This window comes from Gymnodraco acuticeps, unplaced genomic scaffold (assembly GCF_902827175.1).
Source record: "Gymnodraco acuticeps unplaced genomic scaffold, fGymAcu1.1, whole genome shotgun sequence".
Classification (NCBI taxonomy): Eukaryota; Metazoa; Chordata; class Actinopteri; order Perciformes; family Bathydraconidae; genus Gymnodraco; species Gymnodraco acuticeps.
Window position 1 is genome coordinate 229,226 of NW_022990026.1, and position 25,494 is coordinate 254,719.

The 25,494-nt window shown below is 42.1% G+C and overlaps 1 protein-coding gene across 11 annotated transcripts in view; it reads right to left on the reverse strand.

Annotated features, from left to right (window-relative positions):
* The window catches only part of ryr2a (ryanodine receptor 2a (cardiac)), a 332,105-nt gene that overhangs the window by 193,877 nt on the left and 112,734 nt on the right, over positions 1-25,494 (reverse strand). For 8 of the 11 annotated variants that reach the window (XM_034214889.1, XM_034214887.1, XM_034214894.1 and 5 more), the window contains exons 2-8: positions 22,913-23,032; positions 17,605-17,709; positions 15,665-15,685; positions 12,860-12,934; positions 11,960-12,038; positions 10,935-11,047; positions 2,375-2,474 (exon numbers count right to left, since the gene is read on the reverse strand). In XM_034214889.1, the coding sequence (XP_034070780.1) occupies positions 2,375-2,474; positions 10,935-11,047; positions 11,960-12,038; positions 12,860-12,934; positions 15,665-15,685; positions 17,605-17,709; positions 22,913-23,032 (613 nt within the window). The remainder of the gene's footprint in view (positions 1-2,374; positions 2,475-10,934; positions 11,048-11,959; positions 12,039-12,859; positions 12,935-15,664; positions 15,686-17,604; positions 17,710-22,912; positions 23,033-25,494) is intronic. The other 3 variants (XM_034214890.1, XM_034214888.1, XM_034214895.1) reach the window with 1 other exon arrangement.

The following is a 25,494-nucleotide window of genomic DNA, read 5'->3' on the forward strand; positions in this document are numbered from 1 at the left end:
ATCGCTGACGACTGTCATTTTTGGCCCAGTCATTTCCGTATTTATTTATTTCTCCAAGTTATGTTTTTGTGTGCACTGAGGAATCTCAAACAGGCATTTGTTAAATCATTTTAAGATTGGCTTTAATCAATGTTTGAAAATGAATTCTTCATATATGATAAATGAGAGGTAACGTTTTATTTATGGTATTATTTCCACATATTTCTCTCCATTCTTCCTTCTGCCAACGGTGTTGCAGTTTCTCGTCTCTCCCGTTTTTGTGCTTAGTGCGTACGCATGGGTTAGAGTTTGCGTGGAGGACCGCACATTTTCCCGTCAAGTTAGTATTTTATAAATCGCAAACATAGCGTAGAATCTGGCGTACGACATTTTTTGAGCGTATATCCCTTTATAAATGAGGCCCCTGGTCACCCTACTTACAACTAAAGACACAGCCACGTAAACACTGTGGCATATACGGCTCCTTATGGGTACTGCAATATTTGAAGGGCTGGAGTGCCGTTCCGGTGCTCTCTGTCAGCACTCCTTTCAGACGAGACATTCCACGTGAAGACACGTTACGCTCTTGTTGTGTTCAAGGAACCTGTCCTTGGCCAGGAAAAACAGGTACTCACTTGTTTAATTATTTGTGCACTCTAGATTTCTTCTTCTTTTTTGAAGTGAGAAGTTGTCCGTCAGTCGGACTAACGGACGGACTCCCCACCCCCCACCCCCAAAACGAAAACCCTTCGGTTCTCCACGAATTACACAAGTCACCCAAATCAGGGTTAAAAAAGCGGGAGGCGCCGAAAAATCCCCTATTAATGTATTGATTATAGCTCCGGGTCCGTATAGGTCGGCGTCTGGGTCCGGATCCGGACCGCAGTCCGCCTGTTGCCGACCCCTGGCCTACTGCTTACTAGAGTACTCACTGTGTGTGTTCATGTAAAAACAACTGTATCAACTGTTGTCTTTGAAATAATATTACATTTGCATTAGGGCTGAACGATATACCGTGTCATGGCGATAACCGCGATATGCGCATGCGCGATATTCACACCGCAGGGACGTGCGGTTTTATTCATTTTTTTAAAATGCTAACGCACTTTAGCACATAATTCAAAATAAAGATACCCTTATTACTTATCGAAACTGCACATACAATATATCCGATTAAAGCTGAGACTCCACAGATTATTTAAGTATAGTATCTAAGCGATCCGATCTCGCGACAGGGGAAGCAAACACAGACATCACAACACGTACCTTTTACGGAGCTTTTACGGGAGATTGTCTCACCGTAGCTGTCAATCTGATCAAAAGACGTGTTCAATGGCATTAAAACGAGAAAAAACGCGGCTGAATCGGTTAATCCATAGGTTAATAATGTATCTGTGGCTTTGAAGCAATTGTTTATAATCCATAATTCCATTTTTATGTAAAAATCGGAGCACAAAAGCTAGCTGCTAATGGTAGCCACCAGAGTGTATGCAGCTTCCGGTTTTGACTACGCGTCACTCTCACTCCTGATTTGGTAATGTGTGTGTATTAGACTGCCAAGACCGGAAGCAGCAGCCACTCTGGTGGCTACCATTAGCAGCTAACTTTTGCTCTGCGATCTTTACATAAAAATGGAATTATGTATTATAAATGAAATAATTTTTGTATTCAGAGACGTTAAAAACCTATGGATTAACCGATTCAGCCGCGTTTTTTCTCGTTTTAATGCCATTGAACACGTCTTTTGATCAGATTGACAGCTACGGGGAGACAATCTCCCGTAAAAGGTACGTGTTGTGATGTCTGTTTGCTTCCCCTGTCGCGAGATCGGATCGCTTAGATACTATACTTAAATAATCTGTGGAGTCTCAGCTTTAATCGGATATCTTGTATGTGCAGCTACGATAAGTAATAAGGGTACTTTTATCTTGAGTTCTGTGCCAAAGTCCGTTAGCATTTTTCACTCAGGGGTCATTTAGATGCTTCTTATGAGACTTGTGTTTTGTTTTGGTAAAAATGGTTTATATCGTCAATTAGCTGAGATTATTTCCGTTAATCTGGTATTAATAGGTTCTTAAATATTAAGATCCCCTGAGACACAGTGTCGTGAAAAAAAAAGTAAAGTACCCGCCGGGATCTTGGGGCTTAACAGGTTAAAAAAAAACGCAATATATATCGCAGGGGAACAAAAAACCGCAATGTCAGTTTTTTTCAATATCGTGCAGCCCTAATTTGCATATGTGTTGAGAAATGTAAATGCAACTACACATGGACATCTGTTAAAAGTGATAAAAAAGAATGTACAAAAGCAGGAAGCTAAGATAAAAGATTAAAACAATCAGCAAGCAAGAAAGAAAGAAAGAGAGAAACGAGTAGACATAGGCTCAGGCTGTACCTTGTGCTACTTCACTGCCAGAACAGATGGGAGCCACACTCCATAATGTCTGCTGGAACGCTGCGTCTACATGGAGGCTGCCGTTACCGTAGGACAGATGCTGCAGGGAGAAACACACAGGAGACAAATACAATAAATCATTTACTGACCCATCAGACAGAAATACACACAAATATGCCTCGTCTTATGAGTATGTCTACAACTTTAGATGGTGATATAACATCATTTCAAGTTTCAAGGCTTTTATTGTCATGTGTGCATACTGTAGCTACAGTGTATTTATGACAATGAAAATCTTAGGTCACAGGCTCCTCCAACAGTGCAACACAATAACACAGATAAAATAGTACAAGTAAATGAAATAGAATATAATAGAAACAGAATATAATAGAAATATCTATATATAATAATTGGAATATTGATATATGAGTTGCAAACAAATGAATGTTATGCATGTTCTTTCAAAAGTTCAGGTGTGTAACAGTCTTATGGCATGTGGGATGAAACTGTCCCCGAGTCTGGTGGTTTTAGTCCGGATGCTGCGGTACCGCCTGCCAGATGGCAGCAGACAGAACAGTTTGTGGCTGGGGTGATGGGGTCTTTGAGGATCCTGAGGGATTTCTTCCTGAGCCGCTGGGAGTATAGGTCCTCCATGGAGGGCAGCTCCGTCCTGGTGATGTGCTGTGCAGTTTTCACCACCCTCTGTAAAGCCTTACGATTGAGGGCGGTGCAGCTGCTGTACCAGGTCGTGATGCAGCCACCTGTAGAAGGTCAGGATCCTCTCTATGGTGCACCTGTAGAAGGTCAGGATGCTCTCTATGGTGCACCTATAGAAGGTCAGGATGCTCTCTATGGTGCACCTGTAGAAGGTCAGGATCCTCTCTATGGTGCACCTGTAGAAGGTCAGGATCCTCTCTATGGTGCACCTGTAGAAGGTCAGGATCCTCTCTATGGTGCACCTGTAGAAGGTCAGGATCCTCTCTATGGTGCACCAGTAGAAGGTCAGGATGCTCTCTATGGTGCACCTGTAGAAGGTCAGGATGCTCTCTATGGAGCACCTGTAGAAGGTCAGGATCCTCTCTATGGTGCACCTGTAGAAGGTCAGGATCCTCTCTATGGTGCACCTGTAGAAGGTCAGGATCCTGTATGGTGCACCTGTAGAAGGTCAGGATGCTCTCTATGGTGCACCTGTAGAAGGTCAGGATGCTCTATATGGTGCACCTGTAGAAGGTCAGGATCCTCTCTATGGTGCACCTGTAGAAGGTCAGGATCCTCTCCATGGTGCACCTGCAGAAGTTGCAGAGTATCCTGGAGTCCATGTTGAACCTCCAAAGCCTGCAGAGGTAGAAGAGCCGCTGTCGAGGTGTTTTGGTGATGGTGTTTGTGTGATGAGTCACTTTCTACAGGCTCGCACTACCTGTTAGCATCTGGCATCTGTTAGCATCTAGCTCTCCTGCTTACAAACTTTTAGCCATCCCTGCTTATACAAATAGTAGTTTTAGTTGTCTGCGATCTGCGGAGGCCTACTCCCACCTGTCGAGTACGGCTGTACTGAGGTGTTTTTCCTCCGGAGACATCGCAAAGAGACAGAGCGGCTCCACCTGTTGCTGCCTGCGATCTGCGATCTACGGAGGCCTGCTCGTCGCGAAGAGACGGAGCGGCTCCACCTGTTGCTGCCTGCTATCTGCGATCTACGGAGGCCTGCTCCCACCTGTAGAATACGGCTGTACTGGAGAGGTTTTTACCCCGGAGTCGTCGCGGAGAGACGGAGTGGATCCACGCTTCGGGCTTGGCCTGCTTCCACCGGGCGTGTGCTGCTGTGCGGAGGAGGATTTTACCACGGCTGGGGCCTGCTTTCCACCTGTCCTGGTTCTGCTGTTGCAGAGGCCTGCTTTCACCCCGGGGATACCACGGAGGGACCGGAGCGCTTCCACGCTGCTGTTTTCACCTGTCCTTTGCTGCTGTGCTGATTTTGCTCCAGGAACATCGCGGATACTGTGTGCTGGTCTGGGAAAATGGCCCATATCGGGATTCTGCTGTGCCTGTTAACTGTTTTGGACTATGAGAAGACATTTGTCACAGACAATCTGCTCGACAAAATATGTTTGTCTTTTTTGTTTTCCTGCGATGATGGTTCTTCAGGACTGCTTCTTAAGCTCAAATCACACTCTCGCAGACTTTTCCGGTGTTTCTAAAGTAGATGACAATGTATGTGTGTCGTTTAAGAGGAAAAGATGCCTGTTTTTTGTTGTTGTTATTACTGTCAGGAAATGTACAACCTAACCCTGGTCCGCCCTGTAGTAGTAGTCAGATCGCTACGCCTGCTGATTTTAAAGCTAGGTCTGGGTTGGGTTGCATCCACTTGAATGTGCGCAGTCTGTTAGGTAAACTAGATTTTGTCCGCATCTGGGCGAGCTCGACTGACGCTGACGTCATTGTTTTATCAGAAACATGGCTAAATAAATCTATTTTGGCCTCTGACATTGCCTTAAATGGTTATAATGTGTATCGTTCCGACCGGCCTAATAAAGGTGGTGGCGTTGCCATTTATGTTAAGAATAAGTTCAGTGTAACCACATTAGTTTCCAAATCTATCAGTAAGCAATTCTAATTTTTAGCCTTAAATATAGAAGTGGCAAAGGGGCAACATGACATGGTGGTGGGCTGTTACAGACCCCCCTCAGCTGGCAAGGACTCCTGGTCTTCGCTAGAAAATCTTTTATCGCAACTAGACTACAAGGAAATAGTGCTACTTGGAGATTTTAACTGGGACTGGTTAACTGCAGTGTCAGAGGATTTAAAAATCCTTTGTATTTCTTTGAATGTTACTCAGATTGTGGACAGTCCTACTCGCCCTAACATTAAGTCCCCTAATAAATCCTCCCTAATTGATCTCATTTGAACTAATGCTCCCTATAAATACTTATCTGTGGGAGTATTTGCGAATGATTTGAGTGATCACTGTGTTGTAGCCACAATTAGGGACACTAAAGTTCAAAAGGTTAAACCTTGTATTATTATTAATATGATCTGTTTGATTTTGATTGGGGTAAAATCGATCTGTGTGCTGATGTAGAAACTGCATGGTCTTATTTTTGTCTTGGTTTTATGGAGATCATTGATAGACATGCACCCCTGCGTAAATTTAGAGTGAAGGAATGAGACAATCCTTGGTTTTCTGCTGAAGTCTCCTTCATGAGAGAAACAAGGCCTGGGCAAAGGCTAGGCAATCAGGCTCAAGGGTAGAATGGCTGCATTTTAGGCAGCTAAGAAATAGCTTCACTTCAAATGTCAAAAGTGCAAAGTCGAAGTACTATTTGTCAGTTACCACAGAAAACCTAAATAATCCTAGGAAATTTTGGAAAGCCATAAAATCGATATCCACCGGTGAGATCCGTAATGAGCTACCTCCGTGCCTTACCACAGCATCTGGCACTATATCGGACAGGGCTACTATGCTAAATTGCTTTAATTAGCATTTTGTGTCCTGCGGTTCTATGTTTGATTCTGTTTCTAACTCTGCTTCTGTGAACACCCCAATCCGTGACTCTGAACAATGTGGTCTGGAAAACCCTTTCAGTTTTACTCCTTTTACTGTCAATGTTGTTCATGAAGCCTTATCTAAGCTAGATCCTAAGAAACCGGCTGGCCCGGACAACGTAGAACCTTTCTTTTTAAAGATAGCTGCAGATTTTATTGCTCTTCCTCTTACTACTCTTTGTAACCTCTCCCTCAGCACAAATGCAATTCCAAAAGTATGGAAGTCATCTTATGTCTTGCCTTTGCTAAAAGGAAGGGAGACAACTATTTTAAATAACTATAGGCCAATTTAAATTGTCAGTTCTGGCGAAGGTGCTCGAACGCCTAGTGAGTGAACAGGTAAAGGAGTTTTTATGTAAAAATGATATCCTGTCTAAACATCAGTCAGGCTTCAGAAAGCAACACAGCACCATCACTGCAACAATGAAAGTGGTGAATGACATTACGAGTATTTTAGATAATAAGCAGAGTTGTGCAGCTCTATTTATTGACCTTTCCAAAGCGTTTGATACCGTCGATCATCGCATCTTAAAGCAGAGGCTACTTAGTATTGGCATATCCAGCCATTCAGTGGGGTGGTTTGTAAACTACCTCTCTGAAAGGTCCCAATGTGTTCAGTTTGATGGGCTGTCTTCTGAGTGGTTAAACATTGCTAATGGTGTTCCTCAAGGTTCTGTTTTAGGTCCACTTTTATTCTCCATATATATCAACAGTTTAGGTGAAAATGTGAATGAAGCTACTTTACATTTTTATGCGGACGATACCATGATGTACTGTGCAGGTCCCTCCATTCAGGAGGCTGGTGTTAAATTACAGGCTGTTTTTAATATTATTCTTTTAAATGTTGATAAAACCAAGGAATTGCTATTTTCAAAAGCTAAAAAGACACCAGAGCCTGTTTTGGATATTGTTACTATGCAAGGACAAGTACTTGAAGTGGTTACCTGTTATAAATACCTAGGTATCTGGCTTGATGATTGTCTTACTTTTAAACTTCATGTCAATAACCTGCTTAAAAAGCTGAGGGTTAGACTAGGTTTTTTTTTCCAGAAACAAATCCTGTTTCTCGCTTGAGGCCCGGAAAAGGCTAGTCACTGTGACCTTTTTACCTGTGCTGGACTATGGTGATTTGTTGTATATGAATGCACCTGCCTATTGCCTGAACAAGTTAGATGCCGCCTATCACAGCGCACTGAGATTTGTCACAAATTGTAAAGCACTTACTCATCACTGTACCCTATATGCCAAGGCAGGTTTGCCATCACTTACTGTAAAGAGGCTCAGTCATTGGTACACGTTTATTTATAAAGCTTTGTTGGGTAAACTCCCGTATTATATCTGCTCTCTGATAACACAGAGAGTTGCAAGCAGCTATTGTCTGAGATCGCATGATGTAGTATTGTTAGATGTGCCAAGAGCAAGGACTGTCTTAGGTAAGACAGCTTTTATGTGCGCAGCTCCACTTGCTTGGAACAATCTTCAGCAAGAATTGAAACTGAGCAATCTCATTCCTCTGCATGTTTTTAAAGCTAGGCTAAATGAAATGCTTGTTGATACTATGGGCACTTGTAAATGTCTATAACTATGTAAATGTATCCTGTAAATATAATGTCCTTTATTGTTTTATGTTTCATGTGGAACCTATATGATGCAGGTCTCCCTTGAAAAAGAGATCTATGATCTCAATGGGACCAATCTCATTAAATAAAGGTTTGAAATTAAATGAAATGAAATCAGAAGATAACTTGCAGGATAAAGAACAACTTAATTGTTTGGCTTCCGGCCTTCATCAAACTACACTTATATACTTTAATTAATATGATATAAAATATTTGAATGATATGAGTGTGGCTGAAATGCTAACAGGAGCCTTTGACTATAGTTGAGTTTAGTAAAGACCAAATGGTTTTAGACAATTGAGTTCCTGAAATGTTACAGAGTGAAAGGACTTGTCTTTGATTTGGTCCAAAAAACCAAGTCCTTGGAAAGGTATCCAGATGAAGAAGACTTTTGTGGATTTTGAGGGTGGCCAAAGTTTTTCAAATGGTGCATGCATTAGTTTGAACATCTCTTTAGATGCTATGTATATGTACATACAATTAGTTGTCGTTAACCCTAAAAGTTAAAGTTGTTTAAATGTTTGCTTATGATGAAACAGTTGAGTTCACATCGGACGCGATGCGATGTTTGGGGGCGGCGCGATAACATGTAAAGGTAGGGACACACCAAGCTGACACCAAAGAACTGACATAGAAGGACCCGACTGTTGTGTCGCCTCACGTCTCCTGCGTCTTGGCCATGTGTCGCACTGGAACACACCGCAAAGACTTCAGCCAACGGTCAAGTACACGTACGAACTGCGGACACTAAACCCCACTGCATATCGTTCCTCTGAGGAAACCCTTCTCTCCTGTTGGTGGAGTTCTTCATTCATGTAGTGAAGTATGAGTAATTGACAAGATGGCGCCAGTGTGTGTGGTCTGCCGTCCGTATCTGCGAGCGTTGTGTGTGTTTGTGCTGTTTTTGTCACTTTTTGCTCTAAATGTTAACTCTACTAGTATACGATTGCCAAACACTTCTGGATCTTCGTTTTTCGGCATTAAATCCTGTGAATTCGGATCGTGGACATAAAACGCTCCCCCCGTTCTTATTGGGAGTACCAGCTTACCTGTGCCGCACCGCGGCTCCAACTCCCCGCCGTAAACGCCACCGCGGAAAACGCAGTGGTCGACTGGTAAGGATGAAGGAATTTTCAGCTTGTCCTATCTCAAGGACTGAATACTTCGCCGTGCCTCGTCTGTCTCTTCCTCGTCGCTATCTGGACCCTGTCGATGCCAGGTTGGTACCTGTCATCGGCCCGGACGAAGCTTTCCAGCCCGGCCGCGGGCCCTGCTCCCCTCGTCCTCGCAGGCACGGGGTGAATCTGAATAACCTGCTGTCTATTTGTCGGGCTCCCTGGACCTCAAACGCCGCGGACCCACTGGCTCCTGCCAGGTTTGGCCTCATAAACGCCAGATCTCTGACAAACAAGACTTTTGTCATTAAGAAGTTCTTCACTTCAAAAGGACTGGATTTCCTCTTTGTGACTGAGACATGGCTCGGTACTGGTGAGTCCAGTGCCTTTACCGATCTTTTACCTCCAGATTGATGCTATTTTAACTCTCCACGGACTTCGGGCCGAGGCGGAGGAGTAGCTACAGTTTTCAGGAATGATTTTAAATGTCAGCAACTATCGCTGTCATTCTCTCCTTGCAGCTTTGAACTGAGCGTGTTCGAGCTCGGCTGCTCTCACACAGTGCTGTGTGCAGTGGTATATAACTTCCTTCAGCTTAGGAACCACTGGACCTCGCTAACCGAAAGGAGATGAGAAAATGCTTCCCCACAATGCCTTGCAGCCACAGCATTTGCCGTCACACAACAGTCGGCCGTTCCCGGAAACAACCGATTATGACCGAGAAATTATATCATGAAAGTTACGGTGCTTATTAAGCATTTTTAAACGTATGTGGTAAGTGCTTTGTTTTGAACGTTCATCAGTATTATAATCAAAAAGAGAAATTTGAACGTTGGTTTTTACTGAAATGATCAAATAAAGTCAACATCTCACAGTCTTTACTGAGCTGTGTGGGGTTTGTTCAACTTTTAAAAGATGTTTGAATGGTGATATACACAGTGATAGATGTTAAGGACTAACGTTTATAATAAATACATCTGTATTGATTTTAAGATATTTTCATACAATCATACGTATTGGGATCATTTGTATTAATGTGGACCGGAGGGAGAGGGTGACGAGCATAAGTTTCACTTTCCTTTTTTATTTCAATTCCAACTTTGGTCATGAAGAATATGTTTCTCTGTTGTCCACGTTCATAAAGCATAAAGCAACAGCATCAGAGCACGGTGCAGAGTCTCTAGATGAGTTTACAGTAGTCCCTCGTTCTTATTAAACATCCATGTTGTAGTCCGCTGTATAGAAAACTGTAGTTTCCATAGTTTCCCCACAGCAGCAGACGCACATTCATGACGTCCGCTGGCGCATCATAAACACGTCGGAGAGTGAAAGTGCAGTCGGATTCTCTAAAGTACCGCAGTCTCTTCTCCTAAATCCTTTTGAATTCTCCTATCCACTATCCCTTAACCCTGTGATGTTTCACTCAGAGGTCAAGGAATAGATGATAGGGTAAGAATTTAGGAGCTGATTTTTGGACTATTCGACTGCAGCCCCGATCTGCAGTGCGCATGTGCGAGATGGTCCGCCATATTGGACAACCCTGTACGGCATCCCAAGTAGGACACTTGAGACAGTGGCTTTTGGCAAAGCACAAAAAGAAAACTCGAGAGAGATGAGTTATTGTTATTACAACGTGACTTCACTATTATTTAACAACTCTTTTTATTGGGTTCTTTTATTTGGGGTTAAGTACATTGTCAGAATAAGTGAGAAATTAATTTAACTTTTGTTAGACAGCTATCATACTGAATAAATATTTACTGTGAATGTATGCAAAAATGTATGGCATATAGCTGTCTAACAGAAGTTAAATCCATTTCTCACTGACGGAGCATATACAACGTAAGCTTAGCCTGGTCAATCCGATCTTCATTCAGACAACGCGCATTTTAAAAGGTTGTTCGCCTGCCGTCTTGTCTGCAGACTTGTCAAAGCATTAATTCATGGTTATTACTAACCGGTATCAGTATGTTGTTACTTCGGCATCATTTAGAAACGCGTATTACAATTTATTCACGGTAAAATATGTTCATTTTTGTTGTAGCCCCCGAGCCAGCGCGTCTTGTTTGAATGATGCGAGTAAACACAGCTGACAGCCGCGGTGAAACTCGAGCGTTTAGAGCGATGCGATAGGAGCGAAGCGAATATTCGCATTGCGTCCGGTGTGAACGCAGCATTAAGGAGGGAATGTAAAGCTAATTAAAAAGGAACAAAGGAAAGAACAAAGAAAATATAAAGAAAGTGAGAGTAAGATTTGATCCACCTCTCTAAACAGATGCTACTTACCAGATATCTTTCAGAGGACACGCTGACCAGGATGAGATCATCCCCCACTCTGACCTTCTCCCCCTCTGACCGCTGCTTTGATGCTGGATGGATGGTCCACCAGCATGCCTCGCCTACATAGTAGGAAACACGCACATACACACAAAGCAAACTATCAGAAAACATAGCAGACATGGGACTCGGAGAGGAACATTATGTCCTGTGCGGGTACCTATCACCTCAGCCTGTGTACCACTTTGGTAGCCAACATTTGTCTTGCAGCTGTTTTGCTTATAAAGTGCACCATCTATACAGAAGCAGGTCAAGAACAAAAACAGGGCACACAGTGTGCTTTGCAGTGGCTTATTGTTCTGACTTTGTTAACAAGAGGAAACAACAGTGGAGAAGCACCAGGAGTCATTATGACACAGACAGAAACAACCTGACAGTATCATAACACGGAATAAAGACTTTAGTTTCATTCCAGAAATGACGCAGAAATACCAAACTGGACCAAGTTGAAGCCATTCCACAAAGCCTGCTCAGAGCTAACCTCTAGAAACAGATGTGTTCATGTTTGCAGAATATGAAGGCTACATTTCTGATTTCAGTTCAAGTAGAAAGGATCAATCAGGTTTCAGCAGGCTTTAGTTGTATTGAGATAAACAGTCATTGACCAAAATGCTCTCTCTGAACCCATCAGCTATTTGACAAAGATGTTGCTTTTTTATTATCTTTAAATTAAGTTGATGCCATCTATTTGTGAAACAATCCTGTCATAAACGTTGTTTCAAAATTCCAACTCCATTCTCAAGTCTCAAGTTGCTGATCAGACGGCGAAAAATGGCAGTCACACAGACGAGGAAGCCTCCGCCCAGATATCTGGTAACAGTGGAAGCCCTGGAATATTGCTCCTTAACCAATATGGAATGGTTTTTCTTGGTAGTTCATGACTTCAAGTGAAACACTACATTTCGTCTTTATTCAAAATAATGATTAGAGCCGTTTTAAGACAGAAGTTAACAACAACTGTGTTTAAGCCATACCTGTTGTATCTTCCTGCAGTCCAACGTCAAAAGCCAGTTTATCGGTGGATGAGCGCGAGGTGGACAGACAGCACAGGTACTAAACAGAAACACACAATTAGTTACTTCAATCCATCTGATCAATAATGTAGATCATCTTCTAATTATGTTAGGGAATTTGCAACATTTATTTTGTCTGGAGAGTTTCTTTGTGTGAGTATCTACTCCTACCCTGGCAATAATTACAGGTTCCGTTACATTTAGAACATTTTCAGCCCAGAAAGAAACAGTATCACCTTTGAAGATTTTTCACGGAACTAACATTGTTTACTTATGCAGTTTGAGTCTGAAGAGATAATGGAAAGAGTAAAAAAGGTCTTTGCAAAACTTCATGCCAACAAAAAAGGTCTTACTTGCTAATCCAGATAAAAAACAGAGAAACATTTATTATTCTAAAAAGAATATTTAAACAATGAATACATTACAAATAATTAAACAGTTTCTGCAATACATTTCTATTAATAGTATGCATTTTTTATATCTATAATATTCTTAGATCTAGCAATTTGATAACTGGATTTTTATGATTTTCTCTGACAATGTTGTTGTTAATAACAGAACTACCTGTAACATGTCAATTGCTTCAATGCCATCTGACACACTGCCTCACAGAGGAGCAGGGCGAATATTACATTATGCACTACTACTCTTGGAATATTTAATTATTTTTCCAAATGAGCCTTTAGAAATGTAAAGGTGTAGATTTAAAGTAATTGCCAGTTTAAAATGAAAATAAAATAAACCAATAAACATGACAGAAAAGTTATCAGACTGTGTGTGTGTGTGTGCGTGCGTGCGTGTGCGTGTGCGTGTGCGTGTGTGTGTGTGTGTGTGTGTGTGTGTGTGTGTGTGTATACTGACCATCCCACTGTAGGAGTGTCTCAGCAGGACAGCGTGTCCGTACAGTAGGGTGCGATGGCCGCCGCCTTGGGCCGTCTGATGGAGACACAGTGACAGAGAGACAGAGACAAACAGCAGTTACTAAAGACACTAAGAGAAAACAGTGAGAAACAGCTTCACAGAGATATCATTAAACAGTAGAGACAGAAAGGTCAACAAACAGATGCAGACGGGAGGAGAGAGGGGGAGGCCAGCTGTACTCTACTATAGCTCTTTATCTGTCAAGCTGCAGGAAAAATATTACCTGCGAGTCTACACACTGCAATTTAAAAAAGAGTATGCACTATACACTGTAATGTTATCCATCCATCATCCTGCCACCACAGTAGATTTCAAAGGCCCTTGTGAAGGAGATAGCATCCCTAACTGATGGTATAATAACCATCCTCAATGCTGTCTATTCAACAATAATCAGGATGATGATTCGGGCCTCTGCAGTGAATATCACCTGATCAGGTACACTATGGCTTTGTGTTTGGAGTGCCTCCTGGTGCATTTATTCAACCGCTCCCTATTCACAATGTGTTGTTGTTGTGTTCAAACACATTCTGCTCATTTTCAGGGTCATATTTGCATGTTGTGCCTTTCCTGTGACATGTCTCCTTGCTTTAATGTTCAAAAAGCTCTTTATTTTCTCATACTGCCTGTGCTGCAGCACCTCTTTTCACCCTCTGTCTGAAACCAGAGTCCAGTCTGCTCTGATTGGTTAGCTGGTCGGGTCTGTTGTGATTGGGCAACCGCTATGAGATTTGTCAAAAATGCCTCGTCCCCTAGCCTATCACGTAAAATGTGTTGGAAAGTCTGCCAATAGAAGGAGCGAGTGGACTTTGGGAGGGAAACTGTGGGATTGGAGCCTTTGCAGACCATTTACATGCAAAACAACCTACTGCATAAAACAAACTACAAGAGAGTGGAAATCCCAAAATGCTAAATAGGGCCTCTTTAACTTTCAATTGGTGAATCTGATGAACATTTGAAGGTTTAGTGTAAAGTGTAAGGTGGTTCGGAGCCATTTAAAAGGTTGAAGTGGAATAAGATCCTTTTGTTTTGATGACAAATAATATTGTTTTAAAATCTGAATTGGTGTAGTTATTTTGTTCACTAGCATGCAGCCCAGTCAATATTCTTTAAAATGAGACCACATTTTCTCTCAACTCTTCAGTTCCTTGTCCCTTCTCCTCTCCTCAGCACTTCTCAGCTTGCAGCAGCACTCCAACACTGAGCCATGTAACTGAGTCCTGCTTTCTGACTGACATTTGTCTTCTTAGCAGAAAGTGCTCTAACACAACTATCTGTGTGTGTACATAATGTCTCCTGCTGCACTGCAGCTATTCTGCCCTACTCCCAGTGAACACACAGTGCAGTGCAGCTTCACAGAGCAGGGCTGCCTCAGATACACATGTATTTATGGATGTGTGTAAACAGTGGGTATGGGATGCAGACAAACTTGCAGAGAAGAATATTTGTAAATCCTGTTTTTATTTTGTAATCATGAATCAGACATCTATGTGATTGAAGCTTACTGAGGCAGGTATTGTCTGTATTGAGCTAAAACACATGCTGTTCCTGAGGTTGGCCTTCCAAAGATCCTCCTACAAGTATAGTCGAATATACCAAATTGTGTAGAATACAATATGTATTTGTTCTGCTTGGAATAATTCAGGTATTCCCTAATGACACTGCATGTTCAGCAACTGTTTAAAAGGATGTTATTGAAGCCACATGCATGTGTTTACTCATCTTAAACATAGATGAGTAATGCTAGATTGATGGTCATGGTGATTCAACCTCTCGAAAGGGCTCTCCAGTTTGTTGTGTTTTATGTTCCTTTGCTGTTTACTCTCCTATTCTGGGTCAGGCATTTGGACTGTGTTGATAAGGGAAGAGGTGGATCTGTCTGAGTCATTACAGAAGTCAAACTGGCTACTTTGGTTCTGTTTGCCACTCTGAAACCTCCCTGTGAGTGCTGGCAATCCTCTACTGGAACATTTACTACAGAACAGTTTTCTATTCTGGCTCTAGTGGGGACCTCCTTTGGATCTGGTCTCAGCAAAGTCCTGATGCTGGGGGTAATTTCAAAGGAATAGTTCAACATTTTTGGCAACTGTTAACAATGGTTGACTTTAATGTCTGTGTGCTAAATATTGAGCTACAGCAAGCAGGCTGATAGCTAAAATATTAACTTTTACAATAGTGATCACAAATATCACGCCCTACTCCGATGTTTATGTGGGCAAAATTAAGATTATACTCTATCAATGCTTGTAGATGAAACTATAGCAAAAGGAATCGAGATCCACCATTGGTTGCTGCTGTGTGTTGTCATTATGCATATGCTTGTCTGCCATATTGGAGCACGCCAAGATAAACAAATACAATGTATATTGTGAGATGCACACACCTTTGCGAAATGACTGTATCTATTACAAAAATGTGTTGATTTGCACAACATGCAAATAACGTGCCGACTCACGTTGCCAGAATATCTGCGCCTGGTTAAAGCATAGATAGCTGCAGAGAAAAATATGCAGCTAAAAAAACCTGTGTGTGTGTGTCTGCCTCAATATCAGTTTGTATATCTTTCGATACTGGATCTATTTTCTTTTTATACTACAGCTTGACATTCAATAGATAACAAAAACACATATTAGTATGGGATTGCTCCTAGTACTGATACTGTTGATGCTCATGACAGTGACTGTTATAACCAACAAAAGGACGGTGGGAACCATGACACACACAGACATCGAGTGGAGGCACACCTACCCATATTTCCACCACTACATGCTGTGTGGAAATGAGAGAGAGGAGGAAAAAGTAAGTTGCCGTAGTCATTTTAAACACGACATATAAAAACACACATCTATCCAACAGTTAACACTATTGGATTATGAGGTTATGACAGTGAGTATAAGGTTTTATACTTGAAATACCCTCTAACTGAAGGTAATGTCTGTCTGGCCTATGCAATTTGAAGCTCGATAAGAGGATCAATACTAATCTTCCCAGCAAACTCAATAGAGAAAATAAGAGTTTCCAAAATGTTGAACTATTCCTTTATAAATAAGACGGACATTTCATTTTTACAGTTAAGGTTCATATGATGGAGTGTCTGCTATCTTTGAGGTGTCTTGAAGCGGATTTCTAATGCGAGCGTTTAGACTCCGTGAAATTGTTAGTGTGTGATGATAACAAGCAGCCCCTGTGAACTCTTTCAGCAGCTGTGGTCCAGCTTCAGTACATCATGCATCAGTAGAGACCAGCTGAAAACACAACTGCTTGTAGTGTGTGTGAGCTCAAATGTGTGTGTGACAATGCCTCCGAAATGTTCAATTCAAGTATACAGTATATAAAAGTGTGACGACCCCTCCACACTACGTGGGGTGCCGTCTATTTGTGTGTGCTTTGTGGGTGTTCACAGGTTCCTGTCGGGGAGGAGACCTGCCTGATGAGCTACACCTGGGGAAAAGGTTATAGGAGGAGCCCAGCCGGATACGTCTCTCTCACTCCTCTGGGCACTTTCTCTGCGCCAGTTTCGGGGACCTGATGCTGCTGTCTATTTAGTTTGTTGTGTTGTAACAATAAACTATATTATTCTTATCTCTCGTCTCGCCTCCCTGCTTTATGTTACAGCCCACGAGCCGGGTTGTAACAAAAAGAAATGAACAACCCTGTGGCTCGATTTTAACCTTAGAATATTATAATGACCTTTTTACTGAGAAACAAAGGAAAACAGCAATAACAGTTTAAAACGTATTAGACTCAGTATTAAATTCAAATTTCTCCGATCGAGGACCCATTTTTCTTATTTTGTAAATTCTGTATTTGACAAATTAGCATGCTTGGATGTCATCTATCAATTTAATGTAACTTCTATAAAAAAAGAAGGGGTGAAATCTGGGCTGATCTATCTTGTGAGGGATAGGGGTTAAAGTTTACATTGACTCGAGCTCAAGTCCAGCTTGTTGTTAATTTAAGCTTTATTCTTTGTAAATACTGTGTATTTGAACTGCACGTAACAGTACATTGTCATAATACTATGTTTGTTTGAAGTTTTTGATCCAAATGTGTCTAATTCTCCTGCTCGTGTATTTAGTCTGTGTGCTTTCACTTTTACATACTGTTTCGCAGCAATTCAAAAAAGCTCCCAAATCGCAGAACACAGAGCTGCAAGAAGTTTTGTTGCATGTTTTGAAAAGGACCAAAAACTGAATTAAAGACAAACTGACATGGCACAATTAACATGGGAAGAAAATCCAAAAGGGAACGCAAGGATGACTTCAAAATGAAACTGCAAACCAACTTCAAACAAACAAATAAGAGTATAATACTGTGAAGGAGACAGAGGAGATTGGCCCTATGATGCTGAGGCTCAGGATGTTGTTGGGCAGTGTTGGCTGACATGCTATTTATCACATGGAGGTCAAGGAAAGTGTCACCAGAATAGTGGTCCCCGCATCTAAAAAGGGCTAGTGGACCATTAGTCCAATCGCAAATCCAGGAGGAGCAGTGGACCAGATCTTTACCCTCTGCCCATCTAGTCAACATGTGTGGGCTCAGAGAACGATTTAATATTTTCAGGCCTAATGTGTGTGTGTGTGTGTGTGTGTGTGTGTGTGTGTGTGTGTGTGTGTGTGTGTGTGTGTGTGTGTGTGTGTGTGTGTGTGTGTGTGTGTGTGTGTGTGTGTGTGTATTTTAACACTAACCCCGTCAGCCTTGTCCTCGGTGTTGGCCAGCATCTCCTGAAGGGCTCGTACCGACAGCGACTGCTCCAACACAAAAGTGCAGATGGACAGATCTGGAGGCACATTCTGAAACAACAGGAACATACCTTAGAGCAGTGGTTCCCAAACGGTGTGCCGCGGCACACTGGTGTGCCGTGAGGCAAGTCCGGGTGTGCCGTGGGTAGGGTTGCCAACTGTCCCGTATTAGCCGGGACGTCCCATATTTAAGCCAAAAGGGGCGTGTCCCGTACGGGACTTTGTTTGTCCCGGACTCCCGTGTAAAGGGAAAAATAAAAAATATTGTTCTGTTTGCGCGCAATGCAGTGTGTCTGGCTGCGTGCCTGTGTGTTTGTGTGCTGTATGGGAAGGGCACTAGGACCGCTCAGTTGACAGGGCAGGCACAATGCTCGCATGTGTGAGATTTTCTCCGGTGGGCCGCGGGCGCGGCATCATTGTTTGTGTGGCATGTCAGCCTGTTCAGTCGTGTGGGAAAATGAGCGCTGCCGGTGGAGGAGGCAGTGGCGTAGCCAGGAATTATTGTGTGGGTGGGCCTGGAGAAATGTAGGTGGGCCAGGGGGAGATATATTAAGCGTGGGGTCTGAGCTGAAACTTCATTAATTATTTTAATTATTTTTTAATGCACGAATTGAACATAAGCATAAATTAGCAGTGAAAACAAAAAACATAGGCACGGCGGCCTCAGAATGTGTGTAAAACTGACATCCACATTCTTTCACACACACATACGGGTATTGGGCCGAGCGCGACACCGTACTTCCGGTCTGCGCCGTTTTACGCGAGGTGCAAGCAGCCGTACACCGTCTAGGTGTTGCTAAGCTTCCTGTACTGAATATCATAGTCTATTGCCTTAATCAATATCTAGTCAACTCTAAAATACCACATATATGCAATGGCATGATAATATTATTGTGACAAGTGGGGTATTCACCTGGTGTTTCCAGAAATTAGACGTAGATGTAGCCAAAATCGACGAAGGCCACTGTCGTTTTTCCATACATCTGCAGGCAGTCTGTAACAACCCACACAGCTCTAGTTTACGCTGGTAACGACCTAAAGCACACCCCTCAAGTCCAGAGATGTAATCCGAAGACATGCAGCGATTTCTTCGGTCGTTAATTCAGAAAAAAAACCTATTGCGCTCTGCCTGGCTAGTTAGCTAGCTGTTTATATTTGCACTTCCAGGATATTAGCACATCCAGGAAAATGGCGCATTTATATATATTTATATGGCGCGTGTTGCATTGTGGGTAGTTCGTGACGTCACTGTGTGTGAAAGAATAGGGTACACAACGGTACTACTACTTTTATCGATAGCGCTTATGCTTATGCTCCAGGTTCAGTACCAACCACATCATAAAGTACGCGGACGATACAACAGTGGTGGGACTCATCAGGGACAACAACGAACAGGCCTACAGGGAGGAGGTGAAACATCTGACAGACTGGTGTAACACCAACAACCTGATCCTGAATGTCGATAAAACAAAAAGAGATCATTGTCGACTTCAGGAACAAAAAGCACTGTCACCCACCACTCCACATCAACGGCACAGCAGTGAAGACTACAGACAGCACCAAGTTCCTGGGGCTGCATATCACAAGCACTCTGACCTGGTCCACTCACACTACATCACTATTTAAGAAGGCACAGCAGCGCCTACACTTCCTGCACAGCTCCCCCCTCCCATCCTCACCACGTTCTACAGAGGAACCATAGAGAGCGTGCTGACCAGCGGCATCTCCATCTGGTTGAGAGACTGCAACGCCAAAGACTGGAAGTCTCTGCAGAGAGTGGTTAGGACAGCAGAGAAGATCATCGGAGTTTCTCTGCCTCCCATCAGAGACACCGCTTAGAAACGCTCCCTGACAAAAGCCCAGAACATTTTGAAAGACCCCACTCATCCTCACCATGCTCTGTTCTCCCTGCTGCCCTCCGGCAAGAGGTTCCGCAGCATTAAGAGCAGAACAGCCAGATTCTGCAATAGCTTTTTCCCCCAAGCCATCAGACTGCTGAACAGCAAGTAGACCAGTAACATAAAGATTACATTACGCTGTGTAAAGAGCACATATTTGTTATATAGTATGTCTATTTTATTTATATGTATAGTAAGTCTTTATATTTTAAACGCACACTTTATCTTTCATTTTATCAGCACCACGTCACTATTATTTATTTATATGTACAATTTTAGCAAGTTTTTATATTGTCCTGTTCCTGTAAGCCAGTACAACGACATTTCGTTTTAATAGTACACTCTGTGTCTTGTTGAAATGACAATAAAGTATGTCTATGTCTTATCGATCCGGTCCTTTAACGGTACTCTTATCGGTTCTTTTGGAGAAAAAAATAAGGTAAACTAACTAAACAAATTGTGAACAAAACTAAAATTGCTTTTTATTTCAATTAAATACATAATATTTCACATCAAAAGAAACAACAATGTTTTAACAAATCGTATTAAATAATCTGATGACAGAATTGTAAACAGAATAGCTGAAACTTTAACAAAATAAATACCTCAGTTTCCTCTAATCATTAACCCATGTTTGTATCATGTAGTTAACTCTGTGTGTTGCTGCTAGCATACATAACACCTGACGTGGAAACGTTGCTCGTGGATGGGGCTACAGAGCTACTAGAAAGACAGTCGAACCCGGTGCAGTTCTCCGTCTGAATGTGGTGCATTTTTGCTAAATGTTTAGACAAATTGCTCGTGTTACCGCCCTTACATGCTAAACACTTATTGCACTTTTGGTAACGAGTATTGTCCACATCGACGCGGCTATAGTTTAACCACACCTCGGAGCGCGTTATCTCCGCCATCTCCTCCGTGTGTGTGTGTTGCTGCATGTAGCAGCTGCGTGTGTGTAAACTGCCCCGCCCCCTCGCTCATTCACTCAAGGCAAAAGTTACTTTACTTACTATAAAAACTCACGGTAAAAAAATGCACTCCCTATTCCATTGTCATGAAGGTGGAATCTAACTATATCCAGAATAAGTTTTATTGGATCCAGGCTAGAAACATGTTTATTTCTGCTGTAAAGTTGGGCATTTTAACATGGGGGTCTATGGGAATTGCTCCTTTTTGCATCCATCCCCTGTCGGCCACTAGATGAACTGCAGTTTGTGGCACTTCCTTCTGGGCTTCCCGGCTCTGTGCTATGAAGCGCTGATTGGCTGTGGGTGGGCCAGACGTGCATGTGGGTGGGCCCAGGCACACCCGGGCCCACCCACAGCTACGCCACTGGGAGGAGGTGATAATGAAAGAGGAGAAGAGAGAGAGGATGTGGTTCTGGGCCCTGGCTACTTGTGTCTTACAACAAACAGTGGGAAGAAAAACACAGTTGGGTAAAGTCTGTGAGTGGAGATCTGTCTCGGGTCTTCTGCGCGCGTGTGTGTGTGTGTGTGTGTGTGTGTGTGTGTGTGTGTGTGTGTGTGTGTGTGTGTGTGTGTGTGTGTGTGTGTGTGTGTGTGTGTGTGTGTGTGAGTCAGTCAGTTGATTGATGGAAAAAATGGGAAAATGCTGGGAAAATGGTTGGTTGAAGGATAACATTAAGTCTAATAATGATGTACCGTGCATGTTCACATCATGTATACTTTGCATTACTTAATACCATTTTTCAAATATTTATTTTTTAACATTTTGGACAAAATAGCCAATTGTACATCGAGGTGCCCAGATGTCCCTAGTGCCCACCTATCCGATTTGAACATGCTGATGTACAATGTGATGTAGTAGCCTAATGCAGGTGTAAGACCATTGTGTTTGTATTGTGTTATAGGTATGCATCGTTTTCTATGCATTTTGAGGGTTTTGGGGGGTTTGACCCCTCGAACCCTAGGGGGCTGGCTCCCCCAAAATAATTAAATAACATAACCCAAACCTGACCCTAACCCTAAAACCGAAATAAAGTTAAAAAAAACAAAAACTAAATCCACCAGAAACCCGAAAATCTTCGCGCGCGCGCGGGGGACACATGCATGTGTCCCGTTTCTCCATTTCTGGAAGTTGGCAACCCTAGCCGTGGGATTTTGTGACAACCATACCTTATTATTGCAATATACTACACAAAAATAATTATTTTTTAATTTACTATATCAGTACTTTGTAGGTTTATATGTACGTAATCTGCGCGACTTGCGCGTCCACATCTCCACGTGCAGTGCTGCATAAACATGGCTGAGTCAGCGATAACTCTCGAGGGGTGGAGGTCTGCCCATTATTTTGAGTTTGTCCGAAGAATAGACAGGAATGTGACGGTGAGGTGCAAACTGTGTCCAGGCCAGAAGCTGTTATCCACTGCTGGAAACACCACGTGGTCAAACCTCAACAAACACCTACAAAGAACACATGCTAAGGTGAAGCTAACGCACACACTATTTGTTGTTTGTTTATATCACGCAGTCTGTTCTTCTTCTCTGTCTTCCGGTTGTTGCCTGTTTTGAATGACAAATACACACTACAGCCGCCTGCTGGTAAGGAGAGTTATTGCCACTCACGCATGCGCAGTTCGTACGAGTAAAGTAACGAGTTACTTTATGTAGATAGTAACGAAGTAGTGTAATATATATACAAATATATTACTTATTTTTTTAAGTAATATGTAATATATTACATATTATTAGTAACGACCCCATCTCTGGAGTTGGCGTTCTCTACTCTGGTTTACATGAAGAACAACAGGAGGTCACGGCTCTCTGTTGAACAGGACTTGCGAGTGGCCCTCTCCTCAGTGCCACCAAGGATTAAAATTAAGATTGTCACTGATTAATAATATTGCTAGAACTACAATGCAGTGACTAATACTGCTTTGGGCTTCACGCCAGCCAGGTTAAGCTGAAGAAGTTAACACCAAACCAGAGAAATTGTATTCTTTACTTCCCACATACAACTTAACTCTTTGTAATTTGTCAGAGATGACTAACAACACTTAATTCATAATTTTTTAAGAATGTATTATAATGTTTAATTTATTTGCTGCTTTGTCAAAACGATAAGGTGTATTTAACCTCAACTTTAAACATGAAGCAAAAGACTATTATGATTTGTAATTCATATTGTTTCAATCAATATCGTCAAGTTTTATTTATGTGAATAAACTGTTAACCTGTATTTGTCATAGAGAGTAAGGCTCCATATCCAAATATGTATATTCTGCTTCATATAAAACCATATGCTATTCCATTAACAATTCAGTGGACTCGAACATGGTTTAGACTGAATCGAAGGTCCTGAAGCAGGGGAATGCATTAGAGCCTGTAGAGTACCTTGGAGTTGGAGATGGATTCAAGGAAGCAGAGTCTGTTTCCGAAGCCTTCAGCAGCCAGACACAGCTTCTGTTGCTCCTTGTAGATTGTGGCTGAGCACTGTAGGACCACCTCATCATCCTAAACACACACACAAAGGTACAGTTACAAATCAAGACATTCATTGACATTGATCTCGTGCTTATTGTAGGCGGTGGCTAAAAACAGCTTCTTCCTGGAGCACTCTAAATCACAAACTCACTCACTTTCACACCCGAAATGACAGAGTGAACACGACATCTCCTCACTGCGAAGTGTCAAATGGCACACACATGTATGTAAACTGTAGTAAATAATAAAGAGTGAACAAGTTTGCCCAGGGTAGCCACAAAATGAAGCAAACAGACAGGTGTAGACTGAAGCCATTGCTTCTTACATCTACCATTCTCACAGTTGATGAACAAACAGTCAACAATACAGACATTTATAAAAAGTCTTGATTCACTTAAATATTTGTACACAATAACTATTGCTAAGTAGGTAGGTAGGTAAGTTTCTGAAACCGGCTCGAGTGCACTAAAATGTGAAAGTACTGTACACAGCCGAAAAGAATCCGCCCCTTCCTTCAAACTTCCTTACAGAGCACCTCCTCCAACACACATGAACGCGCACATGACGTCTGCAGACTGGTGAAAGTGGCCGCCTGTTGCTGCAATGCACGCCCAATGAGGGCACGAGATACATTTGTGCGTGCACGAGATGGACGGCTGAAAGACAGGGAGGCAATCTAATCCGTTTAGCCGGGCCGGCTAAACTGATTGGTTGTACTTTTTACAGCACCACGGCTTCCACAGATTACATTTTTTTATGGATTTGTTGTCAAAGCACTTCAGATATTCCTTGCTATCGGGATGTTGAGAGCATTCCATGGAATATAACAAAAAGTGTATCTCGAGCCGGTTTCTGAAACTTACCTACCCCACCTTTAAGGTTAGAGAAACATTGTGGTTACTGTTGAGAAGAAAATGCCAATCCGCCAACACACATCCAGCAATTTTACAAAAAAGAAAATGTCTGTTCTGTTGTGCCTCTACTGGATTAAACCAGATAACCAAGCCTACAGTGTAGCTCAGACAGATACATGTTGCATTAGCCATTCTCTTTCATTTGTGCATTTAAATCAGGAGTTAGATTGACAGGGCACAGTGGCATCACCGAATATCTCTCTCACACACACAAATACACATACATACCTCTAGAAAAACCAACACATACATTTTTGTGTTATAGAAAGTGGACTGTGTCTTATTAATAATAATCCATGTCAGTATCAATACCCAACAGCTAGCACTCATTCAAAACGTAATAAAATGGCAGACTGTGAATTGACCATGAAATTACAGCAAACGGTGCTACAGAGGAGAGTGTGTTGGAGAGGAAGGGCAAGCCAAAGACGTCCTTTGTAGACAATATTCAAACCATAAAATTGCACTTATTTAATCAACACTGTAGTAAAACTGTATAAATAGCTAGTTGCTGCAGTATATTTTGCAGTGTATTCTGCAGCAAGCCATGGTGATGGTGGCACATACAGAAGCGACAGACAGTAGTTTCCAATATCTCAACTGCATTTTTCTTTTTAATGTATTGTCTTTTTGCCTTTCACTGCCCACAACATCGTTAGACCACCTATTAAGGCTACAGACCACATACTACAGAGATAACTATACCTGGATCTTATGCTATGAGACAGTAGTGCCCACATCTTTTCAGGGACATTGCTTACTGAAAGATTAAGCTGTTGCACTTGACAAGCAGAACATGCAGATACTCCGGCAAGATGAGGCGTATACTTCTATTTAATTTATTTTTATTTAACTATACCTTTTAAGACCTTTTTTAAGACCCTTTCCATACATTTTAAGACCTCATCGCCACTTTGAGTTTTAACCGGTTACATTGGCGACACACTTTACCTCACATTTACTATATACAGTATTAATTGTCCTTCCTCCTTATCTTCCAACCATTTGGACACAAACTTGCATTTCCCCATAACGATGTTGTTTAACAACCGGCGTAAACGGACCTTCACGCGCTACCAAGCAGTGAGCGTGCGATGTCCTGTTCAGATTAGGGCTGCACGATTTTGGGAAAATATATAATTGAGATTTTTCTGACAAATATTGCGATTGCGATTCGATTTGCGATATTTGTTTTTAAGCGACCCAACGGAAGTTTATTGTAAAATGCGACTATATCTCCGGCTAGGAAGTTCACATCAACATGCTCCCGTCTAGCACCCCCGAGTGAAAGAACGAAAGTTACATGAAACTTCCGTTGGGTTGCTTTAAAGCAGGGGTAACCAACAGGTCGATCGCGATCGACTGGTCGATCTTTAAAGCCTTCACTGTCGATCCCTAGCATTTAAAAAGATAAATAATAATATTTTCCAAAAAAAAATGTAAAAGAAAATGTTCATGGTTGGTTGTTTAAACAAACTTTTTAGACCTAGCTCTGGTTTGTTGATTTGAATCACGCACAGGTCATTTTACTAACTCCAATTGGTTATTAGATTTGTTGACGTCTATGAATTGCTGCAT